Source organism: Falco cherrug, chromosome 15, assembly GCF_023634085.1.
Source record: "Falco cherrug isolate bFalChe1 chromosome 15, bFalChe1.pri, whole genome shotgun sequence".
Classification (NCBI taxonomy): Eukaryota; Metazoa; Chordata; class Aves; order Falconiformes; family Falconidae; genus Falco; species Falco cherrug.
In genome coordinates this window covers 2,929,197-2,946,418 of record NC_073711.1, presented here as the reverse complement: position 1 = coordinate 2,946,418, position 17,222 = coordinate 2,929,197, and the positions used below count along the sequence as shown (strand labels likewise).

The 17,222-nt window shown below is 44.9% G+C and overlaps 1 protein-coding gene across 1 annotated transcript in view; it reads left to right on the top strand.

Moving 5' to 3' along the window:
• LOC102045977 (ligand of Numb protein X 2-like) overlaps positions 1 to 13,099 on the top strand; it is a 29,932-nt gene extending 16,833 nt beyond the window's left edge. The window contains exons 4-10 of the mRNA XM_055727384.1: positions 831 to 1,027; positions 2,344 to 2,712; positions 5,028 to 5,210; positions 6,284 to 6,458; positions 6,668 to 6,878; positions 11,388 to 11,546; positions 12,691 to 13,099. Coding sequence (XP_055583359.1) covers positions 831 to 1,027; positions 2,344 to 2,712; positions 5,028 to 5,210; positions 6,284 to 6,458; positions 6,668 to 6,878; positions 11,388 to 11,546; positions 12,691 to 12,826 — 1,430 coding nt within the window. The 3' untranslated portion in view covers positions 12,827 to 13,099. The remainder of the gene's footprint in view (positions 1 to 830; positions 1,028 to 2,343; positions 2,713 to 5,027; positions 5,211 to 6,283; positions 6,459 to 6,667; positions 6,879 to 11,387; positions 11,547 to 12,690) is intronic.
• The last annotated feature ends 4,123 nt before the right edge of the window (positions 13,100 to 17,222 follow it).

Sequence of the window (17,222 nt, the reverse complement as noted above, 5' to 3'; positions counted from 1 at the left end):
TGGAAATCTCTGTGCCTTGTTTCAAAGTGAGTCTCAGTTTCCAGTGTGCAGGTGCTGGAGCTGGCAACTGCTGCTCCTGTGCCAGAGTTAATACACGGGTCAGTTTACTTCTCTGCTGACTTTTTCCTGAAGTACAGTTGGGGCTGGTTTTGCATCTCTTGTGTGACAGTTGCCTTTCACCCTAACATGCAGTGTGCTTGGCTTCATTAGTGTTGGCCTGCCTAAATGTTGCAGTGCTGGTAGATTTAATATGACTTGCTAAGAACTTTCATCTTCAAAGTGTCTGAGAAGCGTTGCTTAGTCTTCAGGATGCTGTGAAATAGGTAAACATTACTCCTGTTTACAGGGGGGATGGGAAAAAAGGAGGAAAGGAAATTAGAGGAGGGAAGTTGCAGTGAGCTGCCTGTGGTAAAGTCACCCCAGTGGCAGACCAGTAATTACAGCTCAGTAGTCCCCTTCTCTAATGAGCATTGTGGAAATTGGCATTTGTTATGTGTGTGCTTCTAGTAGGCCAGCTGTCACAGTAGAAAAAGAAATCTCTGAAAGGTAAGTGAAACATACCGAGTGCCCTTTAATAAAACTCCAGACATAATAATGCAAGAGTTTAAATCTGCTATAAGCTAGGAGAAGATGGGAAACGTTCTGAAGAAACTATAAAGAAACAGAGACTTTAAAAGCTTTAAATCTGACCTATTCTTTCCTCTCCTGATAGCTGCTTTCCCTCCAGATGCTACTTTGAACACAACCTGCCAGCATTACAAATCTTGTGGTGCTATGTAAAGGAAAATTATATTAATATGTTGTTTTTCCTCTTCAATTTCCACAATCAGACCTCCCCCAGAGAACTAGTCTTGTGGCTGAAACAACCACAATTGAAATTCACCGAGAAGACCCGGAGGAAGAGCTGGGGATGAGGATAGTTGGAGGTAAAGACACCCCACTAGGAAACATTGTTGTTCAGGAAGTCTTGCGGGATTCTGTTGTTGCTGCAGATGGAAGAATAGCACCTGGGGACCATATTCTCGAGGTACGTAAAACCCCACTGGTAGTCCCATTGCTTCTCTTGACTTGAGGTGAGGGCTGGGGGGGGAGAGTTGCCTAGAAAAACTGAAATCTCTACAGCTGGGGGTTTTAAAGCACTGATCAGACATTGTGTGTCTGCTGGGTCTGAGAAGCAGACTTTTGAGGTTCCTTCCAGTCATACTCATCGTTACTTCGTATATTTGGTAGCTTTTTGAAATTTAGACCATTTTGGGCAAAGTAAAAAGATTTCAATCTGATAAATTTCACCCAGTAGCACCATTTCTCTCCAAAGGACTCTGCTCTAGTTAGGAAGTCTTATAATTGCTTGCTCTGCTGTGTTGCTTAAGCTGCATGTTCTCAATGGGCAGGTCCAAAGTTTAAGACCTTACGACTTGAAGTAAGCATCAGATATGTAATGTGAGTAAGAAAGAGTACCAACCTCATGCTGTGCTGACCCACGGCCAGATGTAGTTTCCAGGTTAAGCATACTGGATAGCAGTGGGATACTCAAGGCGACAAGCTTGTATGCAGCAGTAAAGCCTACATGCAGCGAGAACTGTTAGCACCTCCCGGCTATAGCTTCCCAATCATTTGACAAGCCATAGAGACCTAATTATCCGTTGGACCGTGGACTTCAGTAAGGACTGGCAGCCCCACGTGCACAAGCAGCTGATACAATCCCCACGTTGGTTTCTTAGACCAATAGAGTAACTTCTGTTTTATCCAGTTGAATTGTACATATCTCAGTCTTGGCTGGGCTGTAAATAGGACAGGCCCCACACTTACTAGCCCTATTAACATCCAAAAAAAGACTGCTCAGAGTCTTAAGTGACAGCAGACAAAGTGAAAAGTAGTTTCTCCGTTATCCTGGTAAAAGCATGATTAGACTGATGATTCCAGGAGCTTGTAGACTATGGACCACTCTTCAACTTAAAAGTGAGGATGGGTAGTCTCAGTCTGAGTCTTCTTCTCCAAGTGTGTATTGAATGCTGGAGGTTAAGGGAAAGCAGTTCTGCATTGCCACGGGATGGATGTAATGATTTAATATTTTGCAGTTTCAGATTTGTTAGTTATGTGAGTTGTCCTGCGTTTTCCCTGTCCTCACCTATTCACCGTCAATTATGATCTGATTTAATCTGCTTTCTTCTGCATTCCTTAGGAAACTCTGCTCTCTTACATGCATCAGAAGCAGCTGCTTCAGTCACAGCATTGCACAGGGAGTTGTACATCCTGTATCCAAGTTTGTGATGATCCGCATTGTGGACAGTGCCTAAATTATGTAGGTTCTGATTAGTGACTCTGTTTTGTTTGTCTCTCTAGGTGAATGGCGTCAACATCAGCAGTGTGACTCACTGTCAAGCTGTCTCCTTCCTGCGCCACCCAGGTCCTGTTCTTCACCTCATGGTCCTGCAGGAGAAGGGTTTTTCCAATAAGACTGTGCAGCAGGATTCTACTTCTGCTGCAAATAGGGAAGTGATCCACGTTACCTTGATAAAGAGAGACCGATCTGAACCTTTGGGAATCAAACTGATCAGGAAGACAGATGAGGCAGGGATTTTTATTCTAGATCTGTTAGAGGGAGGTTTGGCTGCCAAAAATGGAAAGCTGAGTCGGAATGACAGAGTCCTGTCAATAAATGGCCAGGATTTGAGGCAAGGAACACCTGAGGCTGCTGCGCAGATAATCCAGGTAATTTATGATGTGTTGAGGTTGTATGGCTAATGACTCCGCAGCTGTCTGTGTTGATGGCAGGGCTCCTGTTCTGACCCAAGGACTAACAGAATGCGCTAGAGCAAACTGCATTCCCTGAAATACCTCTTTGGGAAAGTGACTTCCCTGCAGATGTGTGGGAAGCACTGCTTCCAAACGAAGACAAACATGAAGAGTTGGAACCCACTGTGGGTCTTTTCTGACAAATATAAAGCGAGTCAGTTGCTTATGGCACTTTAGATCAGTTAAGGCACTTGGATCTCCTTTGTGGTGTGGTGTGTGGAGATTTTCTTGCAGAGTGAATATTTGTATGCACTGTGTAGATGCACGTAACAGAGGCAAGGAGAGATTAGAACAGCCTCTCATGCTTCAGACAGTCAAACTGGTGGTGTTTGTTGGGAGATGTGATAGGCTGGCAGCACAGAACAGAACCCTTTTGACTGATTTGAAGCCCTCTCCCCATTTTACCTGTGTTTGGGAAAGGAGTCTAGAAAACAACATGAGGCACCTCAGGCTAAAAATATTTAAAACATTAAATGGGTAGATGAGAGGTGGTCTTTTCCTGCGCAATAGGAATGCACTCCTGTTGCAGCATGCCAAATGTTTTGGTGAAAGGAGCGGGCAAGGAATTTTGGTTAAGGATTACTACATGTGCAGCAGATATCATGTAGATCAGTTTCAATTCTTTATCTCTCTAGGCAATGACCTTCAGTTTCTGTTTTTATCTAAAGATCATGACACAATAAATCTCATCACATACTGTTTATATCCTGGAAAGGATCTGAGGTCAGCAGTGGGGGAGAGCCAGTTCTTTTCCTGGTAATCAGCAGAGGAGTAGAGTAGCATGGGAGAAAAGAGCGAAATTTCCAGTAGCAAGATCCTTTTTTATGTTATAGATGTGATTCCATTCTGTGGCCTCTTAGAATCTTGTTTGCATTCCACAAATGCAAATACAACTCCCATAGGAGGAACTCTTTCTTGATCCCACTGCAACCAGTAACCAAAGTCTCAGAACTGGCTTCATTAGGTTTGGTATTGAATTCCTTTTGAAGCGACATTTGTGTAAAACTCTGAGAGCCTTCCAAACATTATCTCATCTGAGGACTAATTAAAATTGTTGCTTAAATGTAATTTTAATTTTGCTTGCAAACCATTTGCAGAAAAAGAGTCCTTCTACCTGTTAAATACCACTTACAGTACATGTGGCTGTGCATATATATATATCTATATCTGTATGTAGTCTGGTACTCCTGGCTGAAGTAAAGAGCAAATCCCCATCTTAGGACGTGATATTTACAATGTATTTTCTGAAGACATGGATGGGTGCTGACATGTCTGGAAAAAAATTGCTCTATCTGAAGTGACTTTGGAGGCAAGAGGCTTTCTGTTTCAGAAAACAAAACTCTCCTGTACTAGGAGAGAAAAGAGAAAAAAGAAAAGAAACTAACTGCAAAACAGTTGATGCAGTCCCTCTTCTGAGGACAGGGAATTCACTGCTGCCAGGGTGCTGTGGCACCAGGGAAACAGGATCCCATGTTGAGAAGTGAGAGTGGCAACTATACTTCTCTCATCTACTGCAGGAAATGTCCCAAGTAAGCACATACGCCTTACCCCAGTGGAGTCCTTCACAATAAGGTTTTGTCCAATTATCTGGAAGAACAAACCAAATTAGAAGAGCAGTAACAATAGTGACTACTTTCCCTGTAGTTCTGCCAAGGCCAAACATACAGCTGGTTAAGTGTTTAATTGGCAGCAGTCTTAGACAAAAGGTCATGCCTTCAGGTATTCTGGGAAAAAAATGGGTGGGAGATGTTGAACAATAGACGTGGTACATAAGCTAGGAGGGGAAGAGCTTTAACAAGTTTCTTTATGATAAAAGAAAAAGCATCCAGTGCTTGGTATCATGGTCATCCATTGTGTGGACCAGTCAGTGTTCTAGTTCTGTTGTATCACAACACAATATGCTATTTTAGTTTTTTCTACTGAAGTGGAGGAATTAATCATCCCTTTCCACTTTCTCTTGTTTGGCATTTGTGGAGGAGAGAGGCATGAGTGAAGCCTGCCTCTGCTCCTGTTCTTTTTGACATTTGCTAATTCCTTTTTTCTTTTTACCATGGGATTCTGTGGCTCTTCACAAAAAACCATTCCATCGCATTGCGTAGCCCTGTTTCAGACCCTTTGCAGACAGCGATGCCAACCCTTCTGTCTCCCTAAGAAAATGGCAGGGGCCTTCTGTAATTTCTAATTTATTTTTCTATCTGTTTTATTTACACTCTTCTTGTTTCTCCTGGAAGACCACTGAATCAAGAGTGAACTTTGTGATCTTGAGGCAGCCAGGTGTACAGCTGTCAGACCCAGTAGAAGATGGCAGCACATCAAATAATAGCAGCAGCAGCAGTAGCAATGGAGGAAGCCCGGTGCACCACCGAAGACGACTAGAACAGAATCACTATAGACGAAAATCTAACTACCAGAAGGTAAGTTTTGTAATTAATGGCAAAAGTACTCGTTATTCTTGGTCTAGCAGATTTATTCTGTTTGTTCTGTGATGGTAATTTATCATGTAAGATGGATCAGTAGCCCCATTTCTTCTTGGGCTATCGAAAAGCAGCAGGTTTGTGGCTTTTGTCACTGGAGAATGGAACATTACTGGGAAACACAGTTTTTAGGGGAAAAACATGTCAAAATGTCTCTAATGTTTATGCAGAACCAGTGTTTAATCCCTTCTTGTCTGGAAAGTGCAATGGGAAATTTACCATCCATGAGACTCTTGGGACTTGCCTCTTGACGTCCTTCAAGCACAACAGGTTCAGGGTATTGCACAAGGACACTAAGTTATGCTTCTGGTTTGGAGCTAGAGGGCTTTATGGGGCAGAAGTAGAAACTACACAAATTACACAGTAATGCTCCTGTGACTTTCAGTGTTCATCTGCCATCCGTTTGCATATTATAAGAAACAGTATGAACAAGAGGAGAATCACCAGCTTGTTGTACCAAGAGAGACTTGCTCTGTGTTTAGAACTTCTGTTTGAGTGAGAAAACTTGCTACAACTGTTTAGACCTCTGTGTTTAAATGTCTCTGGAGTTTAGTAAGTAGCTGTCAGAAATGGCTGGAGTGTGGTTCCTTGATTTAAATGCTTGAATATCATTGATGTATTGTTTCTACAGCACGCACTATAACATGTGCTTTCACTGCAACCTAAACATTTAGTAGTAGTCAGAGAGAGGTTGATTGCTTGATATGAATGGCTTTGGAATGCGTTTGTAGCTTGTTCTTCAGTGCAAAATTGTTCTCCTCGGAGTAAGCATCTCTCTACAGCAAAAGAATGTGGGATCATTAGCCGAGCAGTGCCTTGGTTGTGGTTGTTGGAAATACAGGGTAGTATTTCTACCCAGAGCAAGTACGTGAGAAGCTGACTTCGCCATCTGGCAACACTGCTGAAATGTTCTGGATTGAAGATACAATATGTTCTGTTATTTTCTTCCAGATCTGGACTTCTCATTTAATTGCATTAATGAAGATGCATTTTATACTGTGATTCCTTTGTAGGATTTACCTCAGGGATATGTAAGTCATGAAAAGACAGTTGCAATAAAAAAAGAACCAAAGGAATCCTTAGGAATAACGATTGGAGGTGGAAGGGATAACAAAAACAAACTCCCTATATATGTAACAAGTGTGCAGCCCATTGGATGCCTCTTCAGGGATGGGAGAATCAAGCGAGGTAAGGAGGATCTCAGACCCTTTATCCTTGAAGAACTGGGTTGGGTTTTTTGGTGTTTTTTTTGGGGGGGCGGGGTATATGTTGGTGATTCAGTGAAAGTTGGACTTGGGCACTAAAGTGAGACTGGAAGCTTGGTTCCATATGAGACCTTGAGTCAGAAATGGGCTTCATAGCGAAAGGTCTGTAATAATCCTGTCTTTAATCAACAGGAGATGTACTTTTGAGCATAAATGGCATTGATTTGACTCATTTGAACTACTATGAAGCTGTCTCGGCACTGAAATCTAATGCAGCTTCCCACTCAGTTGTACTGAAAGCCTTGGAAGTCCTCTCACTGAACTCGTCAGAGCCACCTCTGGACATCAAGGAGCAAGGATTCAGTTGGTCTCCCCTCTGGATCACATGGCTTGGATTGCCTAGGTATGTTAGGTGACTGTACAGAGATTTGTTCAATCACAGAGTTGACTTTCACTAAAATACTAGAAATTAATTGCTTTGTTGGTTGACTTAGAAGCATTACTGGTATTTTCATTTAGCACTAAGGCAGCAGAAAGCCTTATTTGTCAACAAGCTCACAGTATAATGAATGCATAAGAAATTTCCACTGCTTTTTATGGTGTGACCCATCGTCCCCCCGCTTCTGTTGGACAGTAACTGTATATCAGAAGTTCCTGAAAGCCTTTTTTTCCTAAGAGAACTAACACAAAAAATCAGAAGTATAGGTTCTAGCATTTGAGGCACTAAATTGACATATAATCAACACAGATATAGTCCCTGCTAAAATATCATTAATGAAATCGCTCTGTGGCTCTTTCTGGGTGGCATTACAGAAACCAACAGATACTTGTGCTGTTTTGTTTCTAATCTGATCACCTCAGCTGTGGGCAGGCATTCTTTCAGTCTAAGGCTTTTTGGTTGTCATAATTGTATTATCTTTAGCATGAAGCAGAAATGATTCTGAATAGTTGAGTTTTCTCACTGTGGAGCTTTGGACCATAGACTTAGCACAGATTTTAGAAGCAACACGGTAAGTTCCAGGTAACGGGGTTTTCTTTCTCCTTCCTGGAGAGGTGAACCTCTGGTTTGCTCATTTCTGCAGTTTCATCAAAATACATTCAGCTGTGAAAGGTCGAGCCTGTTGTAGTTCCAGCTGACTGGAGGAGGATCATGTAGGAAATGCATGTGGAACAGTAAAGCCAAACCCTTCTGTGGGAAGCCCAGATTATTTACAGCCTTGTTTCTTGAGGCAGCTAAAAGAAGAAATACTAGCAAAGCCTCTGTTACGTTACCCTTGTGTTACTTAGCAGCCTGTAAATGCTAAACAAAACAGCCCAAGGAAGGTAGCTTTTGTGTCTTGGGTGACTAACTTGGCTTGTATTCAGCACCATCCTGCTGGTTTCCTCTGCTCTCCCAGGGAAGCAGCCTGTTTGTTCTGTGCAGGCCTAGTATGAACTAGCCCTGAGCTGCCCCTGGATAGCCCAAACCTGAGTGCAAACCCTTCAGTCTTTCTTGCTCCAGCCTGAATTCCGGCATTTGAATTTGTCTGCCATTCTTCTGTGGGTGTGAGGGTGGTTAGGAGGCACAAAGCAAGGTTATTTCATTTCAGGATCTGACAAAATCTCCCTTCTTGTTTCCAGTAATAAAAATGGCTGTAATTGTTGTGCTTCCTCACTCGTTTTCCCATCCGCTCACAGTAAGACCTGGTACCAGCTAGCTGGTTGTCCGTAGGATGAACAATTTCCCTAAAGCCACTAAGAATCTGCCTTGCGGCTAGGCAAGGTATTTCTATTTGACATTGTGGCTGGCACAATCAAGTTATTCTTAATTATTGCTTGAGAATCTGAGAATCTGTAAATTGAAGTGGCAGCCTTGTTTGTCACCTGTTTAGGTTGCCTCTGCGCTAGCATTTTCGTTTGGCTTGGGAATGCGCACTTGAAGCGAGGATCCCAGTTGTCCTCCTCTCCTGTATTTTGGCTGACATTGCTGAGGGGTTTTTGGCCCCCCGCAAACTGTGTTCTGTTTGGATGGGACTCAACCAGAAGTGCTGCAGAGGAATGTCTGTTGTGCTCTGGCACGAACAGACCCTGTGTGTACCACGCTAGCAATAGGTTACAGAAAATCCCCTGAAATGTACCAAAACTAGACCTTGTCTCCTCAGCACCAGGTCGGTTTCTTTTGGGCTGCCCTGCTAAAGTAGATGTACTCTCAGTATGCTAAAACATTTTGCAGTACAGTGTGGAAGTTTAAAGATTATTGCTGATAGCTTGTGCGATTTTGGTTTGTTCAGCTTTTTTTCCCAGTTACTACTCTATCCAACAGAAACGTCCTTTCCTCCTTAGAGGAAACCCAAATATTCCTTTCTAGTTTGAAGCCCAGCTTTAATTTCAAGTCCAAGCTTTCAGCATAAAGCTCAAGGCTAGGGAAATGTATTCAGTCGTTGCAACACTTGAGCCCACAGTGTTTAATTCTGGCCGTGATTCTTGTATCTGTGGTTTTCTGTTTATGTCAAATACTGTCTGTCATCACTGCTCCCTTGGTGATGTGCTCTTTCTGAAATATGGAGCCCCTGTAGCCCACCCTGCAGAACATGGGTTATATGCCAGGCTACTGTTGCAGAAGCATTTTAGGAGAGGTGACAGCCCTGGTCCTGTGTCTTTCTTGGGGCCCTGGGTAACAGAGGGAATAACATGAGCACCTTGGTCACATTCTTCCTAAGAGAAAACCACTCTGTGCTCCTAAGGCTACCTGCACACTGCAGCGCTTGGTGTGTAAGCTTGGAGCATCTTCCACTTGTGACCACGGCCAGTGCTGCACACTCCCAGTGAAGATACAAACACCTCCCTAAGGGGGATGGTGGTGTAATATTTTTCCATCTAACCTCAGGCAACTAGTACTGGCTGTACTGAACCAGGTGGCTGCTATATTTCTTGCATTTTTTGGTTTGTAATACAACTGCGGGTAGCTCTGCTGTCCTTGTAAACTTACTCCGTCTCTGTTCTTTGCTGTGTTATTAATTGGTGGCAAGTGAGTGTTCCAAGTTAATTGTATGCTACTACTCATTGCTACTGAATGTTTATCATCATCACTGTCTATGTCATAGGAGACAGAACAGGAACTTTACTTGATTTCTTTATAGCATTATGTTAAACCAAGACCAGCTACTGATAGTATGAAATACCATCTCAATGCTGGTTTGGAGGGGGTGTGTCCCCTAATTCATTGCATGCTGAATCCTAAAGATACTAGAAATACCAAAATTACAGATTACTTTATCTTTTCTCTGGTAAAGCTATGACTCTTGAAAACAGTAACCGTGCACTATGTGGCTTAGAGATAATTCTCAGAGGGTGGCAAAGCAGTTTTCCTCCTGCCCTTTTCCTTGAGGTGTATCTGAACTCAAGTCTCCATGACGTCTGAGCTCTCTCTGCAGCAACTGTTAGGTGTTCCCTGCCATGGCCCCGCTGGAGCGGCACGCTCCACAAACTCTGAAAGGGATGCAGAACTGCAAACTCAGCAGGGTGTTTGTCAGAATAAAACTTGCACCTTTACTTTCTGTAAAATCTAAAATTCTTTTTTCACAGTCATTTTCCATTACAGTAAATTACTGTTTCTCTTCCTAAAAACCCTTTTTCATATGGAAAACTGATTTCTAGCCTTTTTAAACTCTTGGAGAATGTCTAATGCTTTTGTTTATGTTCTATGCTGACATAGTGCTGCTTACCACTCTTGCTTTCTGTGCTGTTTATTTACGCTAGTTGTCACATACCTTTCTCATGGTGTGTTTTTTACACTTGTGTGGTATCAGTAGAAAAAAAACATGGAGGCATCAGTAAGCTGGAGCTGGGTCTGCCCACATTTATGTATGAAGAACTTGTACAAAAGTAAAGTAAATTACAGTTTGAAAGTAGATAATTGGATCTTTCTCCTAGTAAGAAGTTAACTGAGGCTTTTGAAATCTGAAACTCATCTGCAAACTGCTCCAGTGAAGCCCTTACGGCAAAAACATTTATTAGGAAAAGTTTAGCTGCTGGAATACCTCAGTGGGGTGATGATCGGCGGCAGTTTCACACAGTGTAGCTCTGGCAGTGCCTCTGTGCCAGAATGTAACCTGACTGTGAGCCAGAGTACACGAGATGCTTGCCTGCGCTCCTGCCACACCTTTTCAGACGCCTCGCAAAGGCTTTGCATGCCTTTTGTGCTACAAACTCAAGGAGCAAGTGCTCTTAGCACTTACAGGCCCCGTTCTCCACGGCAGCCCTCGCGCTGCAGCATACCCCAGGCTGACTTGGAAGACATACCTCAGTGACCAGCATTCAAAACCAGTGGTCTGTGAACTCGCTCTGAGGAATCCAGTATCTTGCCTGTGCATAGCAATCCCGGGTGTAGGTCCTGCAGGAAAAACCTTCCATATTCTGATTTGGTAGTCAGTAGAAGAAGGGCTGCCATACCTTGTGCGTTTGCTTTCCATCAGTGATACGCAGCTGCTGAATGCCTTCATTGTATCAAGCATGTAGTATACAGATGGAATAAAAATAGCTCGATTCTCATTAATTGCATGGGTGTAGCTGCTGTTGATGATTAATTTGGCTTTGTCACCGGTACTGTGCATGTTCATTAGTAGAATTCATGAAGTTACTCACGAATCTTTCGGGTCACAAACTCCTTTAGAGAACAGTAATTTTCTGTTAACTCTTAAACTAGCACTGACAATACCAAGAGAAGATTTCTAAAGGACTGGTACCTTCACCTTTGAGAATTATCCCTGTAATGTGCCCTGCGAAGAGGTTGCCTCAGATCCTTAAAAAGAAGATACAAGGCTGTTACACAGCTGTGCTTTTCACAAGAGAAAACATAAATTTCTGGTCAGGCAGTTTTCCTTGAAACGTACTCATAAGCTTCCTCTGGTTTTGACTGTGCCTGTCTCCACAGCTATCTTCACTGCTGTCAAGATATTGTCCTTAGTAAAGGTAACCTGGAAAGCTGGGGCTTCAGCATTGTTGGAGGCTTTGAGGAAAGCAAAGGAAACCAGCCATTCTTCATCAAAACCATCGTGCCTGGGACTCCAGCCTTCCGAGACAGGAAACTGAAGTACGTGTGAGCTACCCTGCCGGTCACTGGTGTTTGTATCAGAAATGCTATCAGTACAAGGGACTGACGGTCTCTTACCCTTTTAACTAGCTGGGCTAAGTTAATGACTTCTTACACACTCATTTGTGCAGTTAACACTGTTACCAAAGCTGTAACAAGCTAAGTCCTGTATTAATGAGTGTTTTGGTTTCTCTATAAAGGTGCAGCTAAAAGGAATTAACAGTTACATTTTAAAAGGCTGTAAAGCTTTTAATTGAGTGATTAGATAAAAGCAGAAAGGGGATATTTGAGATGAATCTTGGAGGTGCCAGAGTATAAAATTAGGATTAGGAAAAGTATGTCAATGAAAGCAACAAAAGCCCTCCTGTGCAGGAAACTTAAATCCAGTTTTGCTGACCTGTTGGTTGGTAATCACAGCGAGTGGAGGAGTGAGAGTAAACAGCGGGCCTGGATAATCCCACAGAGCTCTCTTACAGTGTTATCTCTGGGAACCAAGAGAGCTGTACAGCAAGGCTGCTGTCCTAGTAGGGGGCATAGTTTGGGCATCGGGAGCTGGGCTTTGCTCCCCTGAAAATGGTGTGTAGGCCTCTAGCTGGGGCAGAGCCTGGGTGGGAGGACTGGGGCCAGCCGGGTTCCTGTGCGGGTGCCAGGACGGCAGTGTGCTTTCCCCATCGGATGTGAGGAAGGTAGCTGCCTGGTTTCACACCTCACAGCAGAACAGGACAACCACTTAGAAGATGGCTTGGTGGGCCATAGAGGTGGGCAGATCAAGCGGGACTTTAAAACCTTTATGTGTTGAACTACAACGTGACAGCATGCTTTGGCCTCGTGAGCACTCACCTTAGTGGCTGCTAGCTGTAGGAGTGACCTTGATGACAAGTATGTTTATGAGTGCAAATTTGTTTCCTGTAACTTTTCCCTCTGCTGACTGGCCAGCTGGTCACGCTGCTGGTGACCTTCACTGCCACCGCTCGAAGCACCAGCAGTGTCCTCCCTTTCCCTTGCCCTCTGACTCAGGACGGAAAAAGTTGCTTCAACAAGGAGTTGACAATCTTGGCTCAGGGTGGGCTAGACCTTAGGGGTCCTAGGGTGTGTGTTAACGATGATCAAGTCCTGACAAGCGTGTTTCCTGCTTTCTGATTAGGTGTGGAGATGAAATAGTGGCAGTAAATGGAGTGCCAGCGATCGGAATGAGCAACTCGGAACTAATCCCAATGCTGAAGGAGCAAAGGAACAAAGTCACGCTGACTGTGGTGTCCTGGCCGGGAAGCCTCGTGTGAAAGCTCAAGCAAAGCCCACGCCCGTTTCAGGTATCAGAGGGCCACCACACAAAGCTGAGCACGTGACAGACAAACTGAGGGAATGCTGAGCTCTTGCTACATAGCGTATTGCCATGGAAGACTTCTAGCTTCCTTTCCTCCAGAAAACATTTCTTCACTGTGCTGAGGTTATCAACAAATCTGATTCTTGGATTTAAAGTAACAGTTGATCCGAACAGTTGTTGTAACTTCCTGGGCTCATTAAAGCTCTCGAGGACTGGTGTTGCAGAGTAAGCTCTTTTCCCAGTGGTGTTTCTCTACAAATTGTGTTTGAGGCACTTCCCTCAATTTCAGAGCTCTGCTTTCCATTTAATATTTTGAACAGATTAAACCACATATGACTGTCTGGTTTTCCCTGTTAGTTTAATACAGTTCTGCTGCTGATCTCTGCCTGCCATTCTTGGACACGAGTTATTTTATACATGCTTTTAAAAAGCCACTAATAAAACTGTAAGGATAGGGACCCAATTAAGCAGTTCCTATAGCCCCCAGTCTTGCTATTTATAGGTTACTGAAATGTAATAAATGTATTTATACATCAAAACCCCAAAGGTAACTCCCCTAGCAGGCAGCTGAAGAGCCGCGAGGTTAGTGGCTAGTGTGGTGGAGCTGTGTTTACCTGTATGGAGGTCCCGTCGCCAGGCAGGTGTGAGTCCTGATGGAGGATCCTGCCAACTAGTCACGAGCGGGCGATTCGGCTGGCTTAAAGAAACCAGTCAAAGGTAGCGGCAGGAGTGATTTCACTGAAATACGATGTTGTAAAAGTGCAACTTTAACAAAGTTCCAAGGGCAAGGTTCACTCTTACTGCACAAAGGATATAAGCTTCCCTGGTTTTATGACTTGATGAAATGACCAGCTTTTCCCACAGAAAGTAGATGATTAAGTAAACAGGCCATTACAAGAAACCTCAGTAAGCTCAGAGGGTGGTTGGCTGCCTCAGCCGCATTGTACCAACTGTATGAAACAAGCTCCCTCCTGAAGGACAGCGTGCCCCATTGGCTTCAGTTCAAATCTGCTGTGTAGTTAAAGTTTAGAATAAAAAAACCTGAAGCCAAGGCAGGTTGGTCTGACCTGTGGCATCTTGCTGTTTCCACCTGCACCCTCTACATAAAGCAATTCCCTCCTGTTACAGAAAGCGGTTAACCAGCAGTAGAAACAACAGATCTTTCTCAAACCAGGTTGCATTGAGAGATCTTTCCTCTCTTGCTGGTTCCGCTGCACCTTTTCTGGGGCCAGCTCAGATCTTAAGAATCAAAGGAGCTTCTCTCCCCTGTAAAAATGCTACCTGGAATGAACGTTTAATTCCCTGTTGCAGTCAACTGACTGCAGGTAAGTGCCCATCGTTGTCTTAAGCAGTGCTTTTCTTAGGGCTGGCTACATTGTAATTAGCAGTTACTGCAGAGCAGAATTGTTCCTTGCTAGATGACTTTGCTGTTTACACACAGCGTGACTTCACTTCCTTTGGCTGCTCGATTAAGGCCGTGTATAGCAGGGGCTGTTATCGGAGCCTGCTCCACAGAAACAGCTCAGGATCCAGTTGTCACAAAAGCGTCCCTGGTGCCCGGGGTGGCCTTTGTTTGGCTGATACATACTGCTGTGGACTTTGACAGCAGCAGCAGTGCTGGGCTCTGGGGCCTTTTTTCCCCTCGTTGTTCCTACTGAATGCAGAGAGCAAAATGATTCAAAAGTCGGAAGAGCACCTGTGGAAAACTCATCACTTGACCTCTGTCCAACACAAAGGAAGAGAAAAATCTGAAGCTGTTTTTGTCTCTTTTGAACTGATGTGCAGAATCTGTGCCTGGTATGGAACAGTAAATATTTATGTAGATAGAGAGAGGGCGATGCCTACCGAGTAGTGCCAAATGCCACTTGTATAAAGTGCAGCAGGAAAAAGCCATGCAGCGGGTGGGCAGACGGTTTCAGTGAGGAGGATACTGCAGGAAGCAGCATAATTGACTCCATCTCCTTTCAAGGTGCCTTCAAACTTTACCGATGTCCTCGTAATTTAAGTACTGTTTCCAAGATCAGCTTGTTAATAGAAGTTGAATTTGTTTTGATGCCTTTATAAATTATTGTAATATTGCTGAAAAACATGTGTTATAGGTGGTGGTTTTTTTTCAACCCTTCTCTCCAGTGTATCAGCTGACACCCCCAGAACAGGTTGCTTCAACAACAGACACTTCTCCAAGAAACTGAGCTTGGGAGGCAGGAAATAATATAACGGTCTTCTGCTTCTCTCGGAAAGGAGCTGGATTACCCTGACGTATACCATGGCTGTGACTGGGAAAAAACCTGAACAGAAGTCCATCTGACGTACCCTTCCCCATCTGCAAGGCTGGCCGCAGCCCACTAGTGCCTGTGGGGCTCAGAAGTGCCTGGGCTGAAAAGCTAACCCAGGGACTAAATAAAGCTTTATTTAATGAGGCTTAACTCCCTGGTTCGGCGTGCTGCACAGCTCAGCAACTGCGAGGCAATGCTGGGGCTGCTGCTGTTGCTCCCAGAGGAGCCAGGGTGGGGGCTGGGTTAGGTTGTGTTGTGATTTCTCCTACCGTAGCGCCAAACATCCCCGACTGGAAAGGCAGCGTCTCATGGTCTGGGAGAAAGACATCACTACCATTAACTCTATGCTGCACAACTGTAACGAAGTTAGTCAGTTAGCCTCCCTTCTCCTTAATGCTGTGCCTATTTTATACTGTCAGGAGCTGAACCGCCTGCCAGCGGTTCCCCGGGACACCTCACACCTCCTCTCCGCGTTAAGCTGGCTGGCACTTGTGTAATAAGAGTTGTGCAAGTGTTTTCTCTGGCTGTGAAGTTCACCCTCCCGGCAATCCTCAGGCGTTCTGCGCTCAGGAACACACAGGCCCATTTCTCATCTCATTTTGCTCCAGTACAAGGACTGATGCTACCGGCCCAAGAACTGACCTCTTTTCTGAGAATTATTAGAGCCACCACGCAGTATCCCCGTGGAACACGACCACGAAGCCTGCAGTTGTTACCCGATGCAAGTGACGATTATTTCCAAAGCCCCACCTTTAGACTAATACATTAAAGGCAAACATTTCTATTTCATTAAACTAAACCCATTTCAAACCATTTCCCTTAAATTCACAGCTGCTTCTGGCAGCGTAGGCTTGCTAACACCAGTGAAGGCCTGCAGTCCCTGCCTCTGTAAAAACATTCAGCACACAAGAGGAAGTCGCAGCACCGACTCATCCACCCAGGAGTCTCTGTCCCCTCCCCCACACTGCCATCGGTAAGCCCCGGTGCAGAGGGGTGCAGACTGGATGTGGTCATCATTAATTATGCCAACTCACAGGTCGAGTCGCTTCTGTCACTGCCACAAACAGCACGAGACTGGGGGACTGGACACGGAACAGCTCTACCCACCCCTGGAGAAGCAGCACGTACCCCTTACCGTGCAAAAATGGCAGAAATGCTGCTGACTGGGGCCAAACCCTGGCCTTACCTTAGCGTAAAACTACTGCCAGCATTTTCCCCAGATTCAAGATGGGTGAAAACCAGCTCAGACTGGTCTGGGGGGCACTGCCTGGCCTTCCCTTTGGTGCTAGCTGCCCTAGCAATTTCAGAGTTCATGTTCTGGGGGGGAGAAAAAAAATTACCAGATTGCATCATTACAGAACAGACGCTCTTCACAGAGGCACAGGCAAGGATACCTGCCCCCCCCCCGCCGGACACTCCCGCGTTGTGCAAGGGAGCCTGCGCTCCAGAGGGCATGTGGGCACATCTGCAACGCACCGCAGGCACGTGTACTTCCAGGGGCACGTACCAAGCACTCTTGATTCCTTCCCACCGGTTTTGGTCTCTCCTCCGCCCGTGCCATGCCACAACGAGATAAAACTTGAGTTCAACCCAAGTTCCTGAAAGCCAGCAGGCAATCCGAGCCGAGACCCACCACCCTGACCCCAGGAAAAACACGCCAGGTTTCCCCTCCCTCCACCCGCTCCATGCCAGGAGCTGGGATTCCTGCAGCTCTTCCCGCAGCGAGGCACCACTGCCCCCGTCTGATGTCCCGACAGGGGCTCTACCGGAGCTCTGGCGCGGCTGCAGCGGGAGGGATACTTTGAAGCCTGATTCCAGGCCCTGTCAAAGAACTGTGGTTCCATGCACACACCTCCCCTCTGCACACACATTTCCCACAATCTCAAAGCACGTTGAAAAAGCTACATGAAAAACAAATAAAACAAACTAAAAATGCCGCTCTTTTTCTTCTCCCCATAGGTGTTGCAGTTAATGACTCATCAAGTGCACTGTCACAGCATATTAACTGTTATCATAGTGCTATACTGGCTCAAGTCTCTAAGGTTGTAAAGCTTCACATGACAGACTTGCAAGATT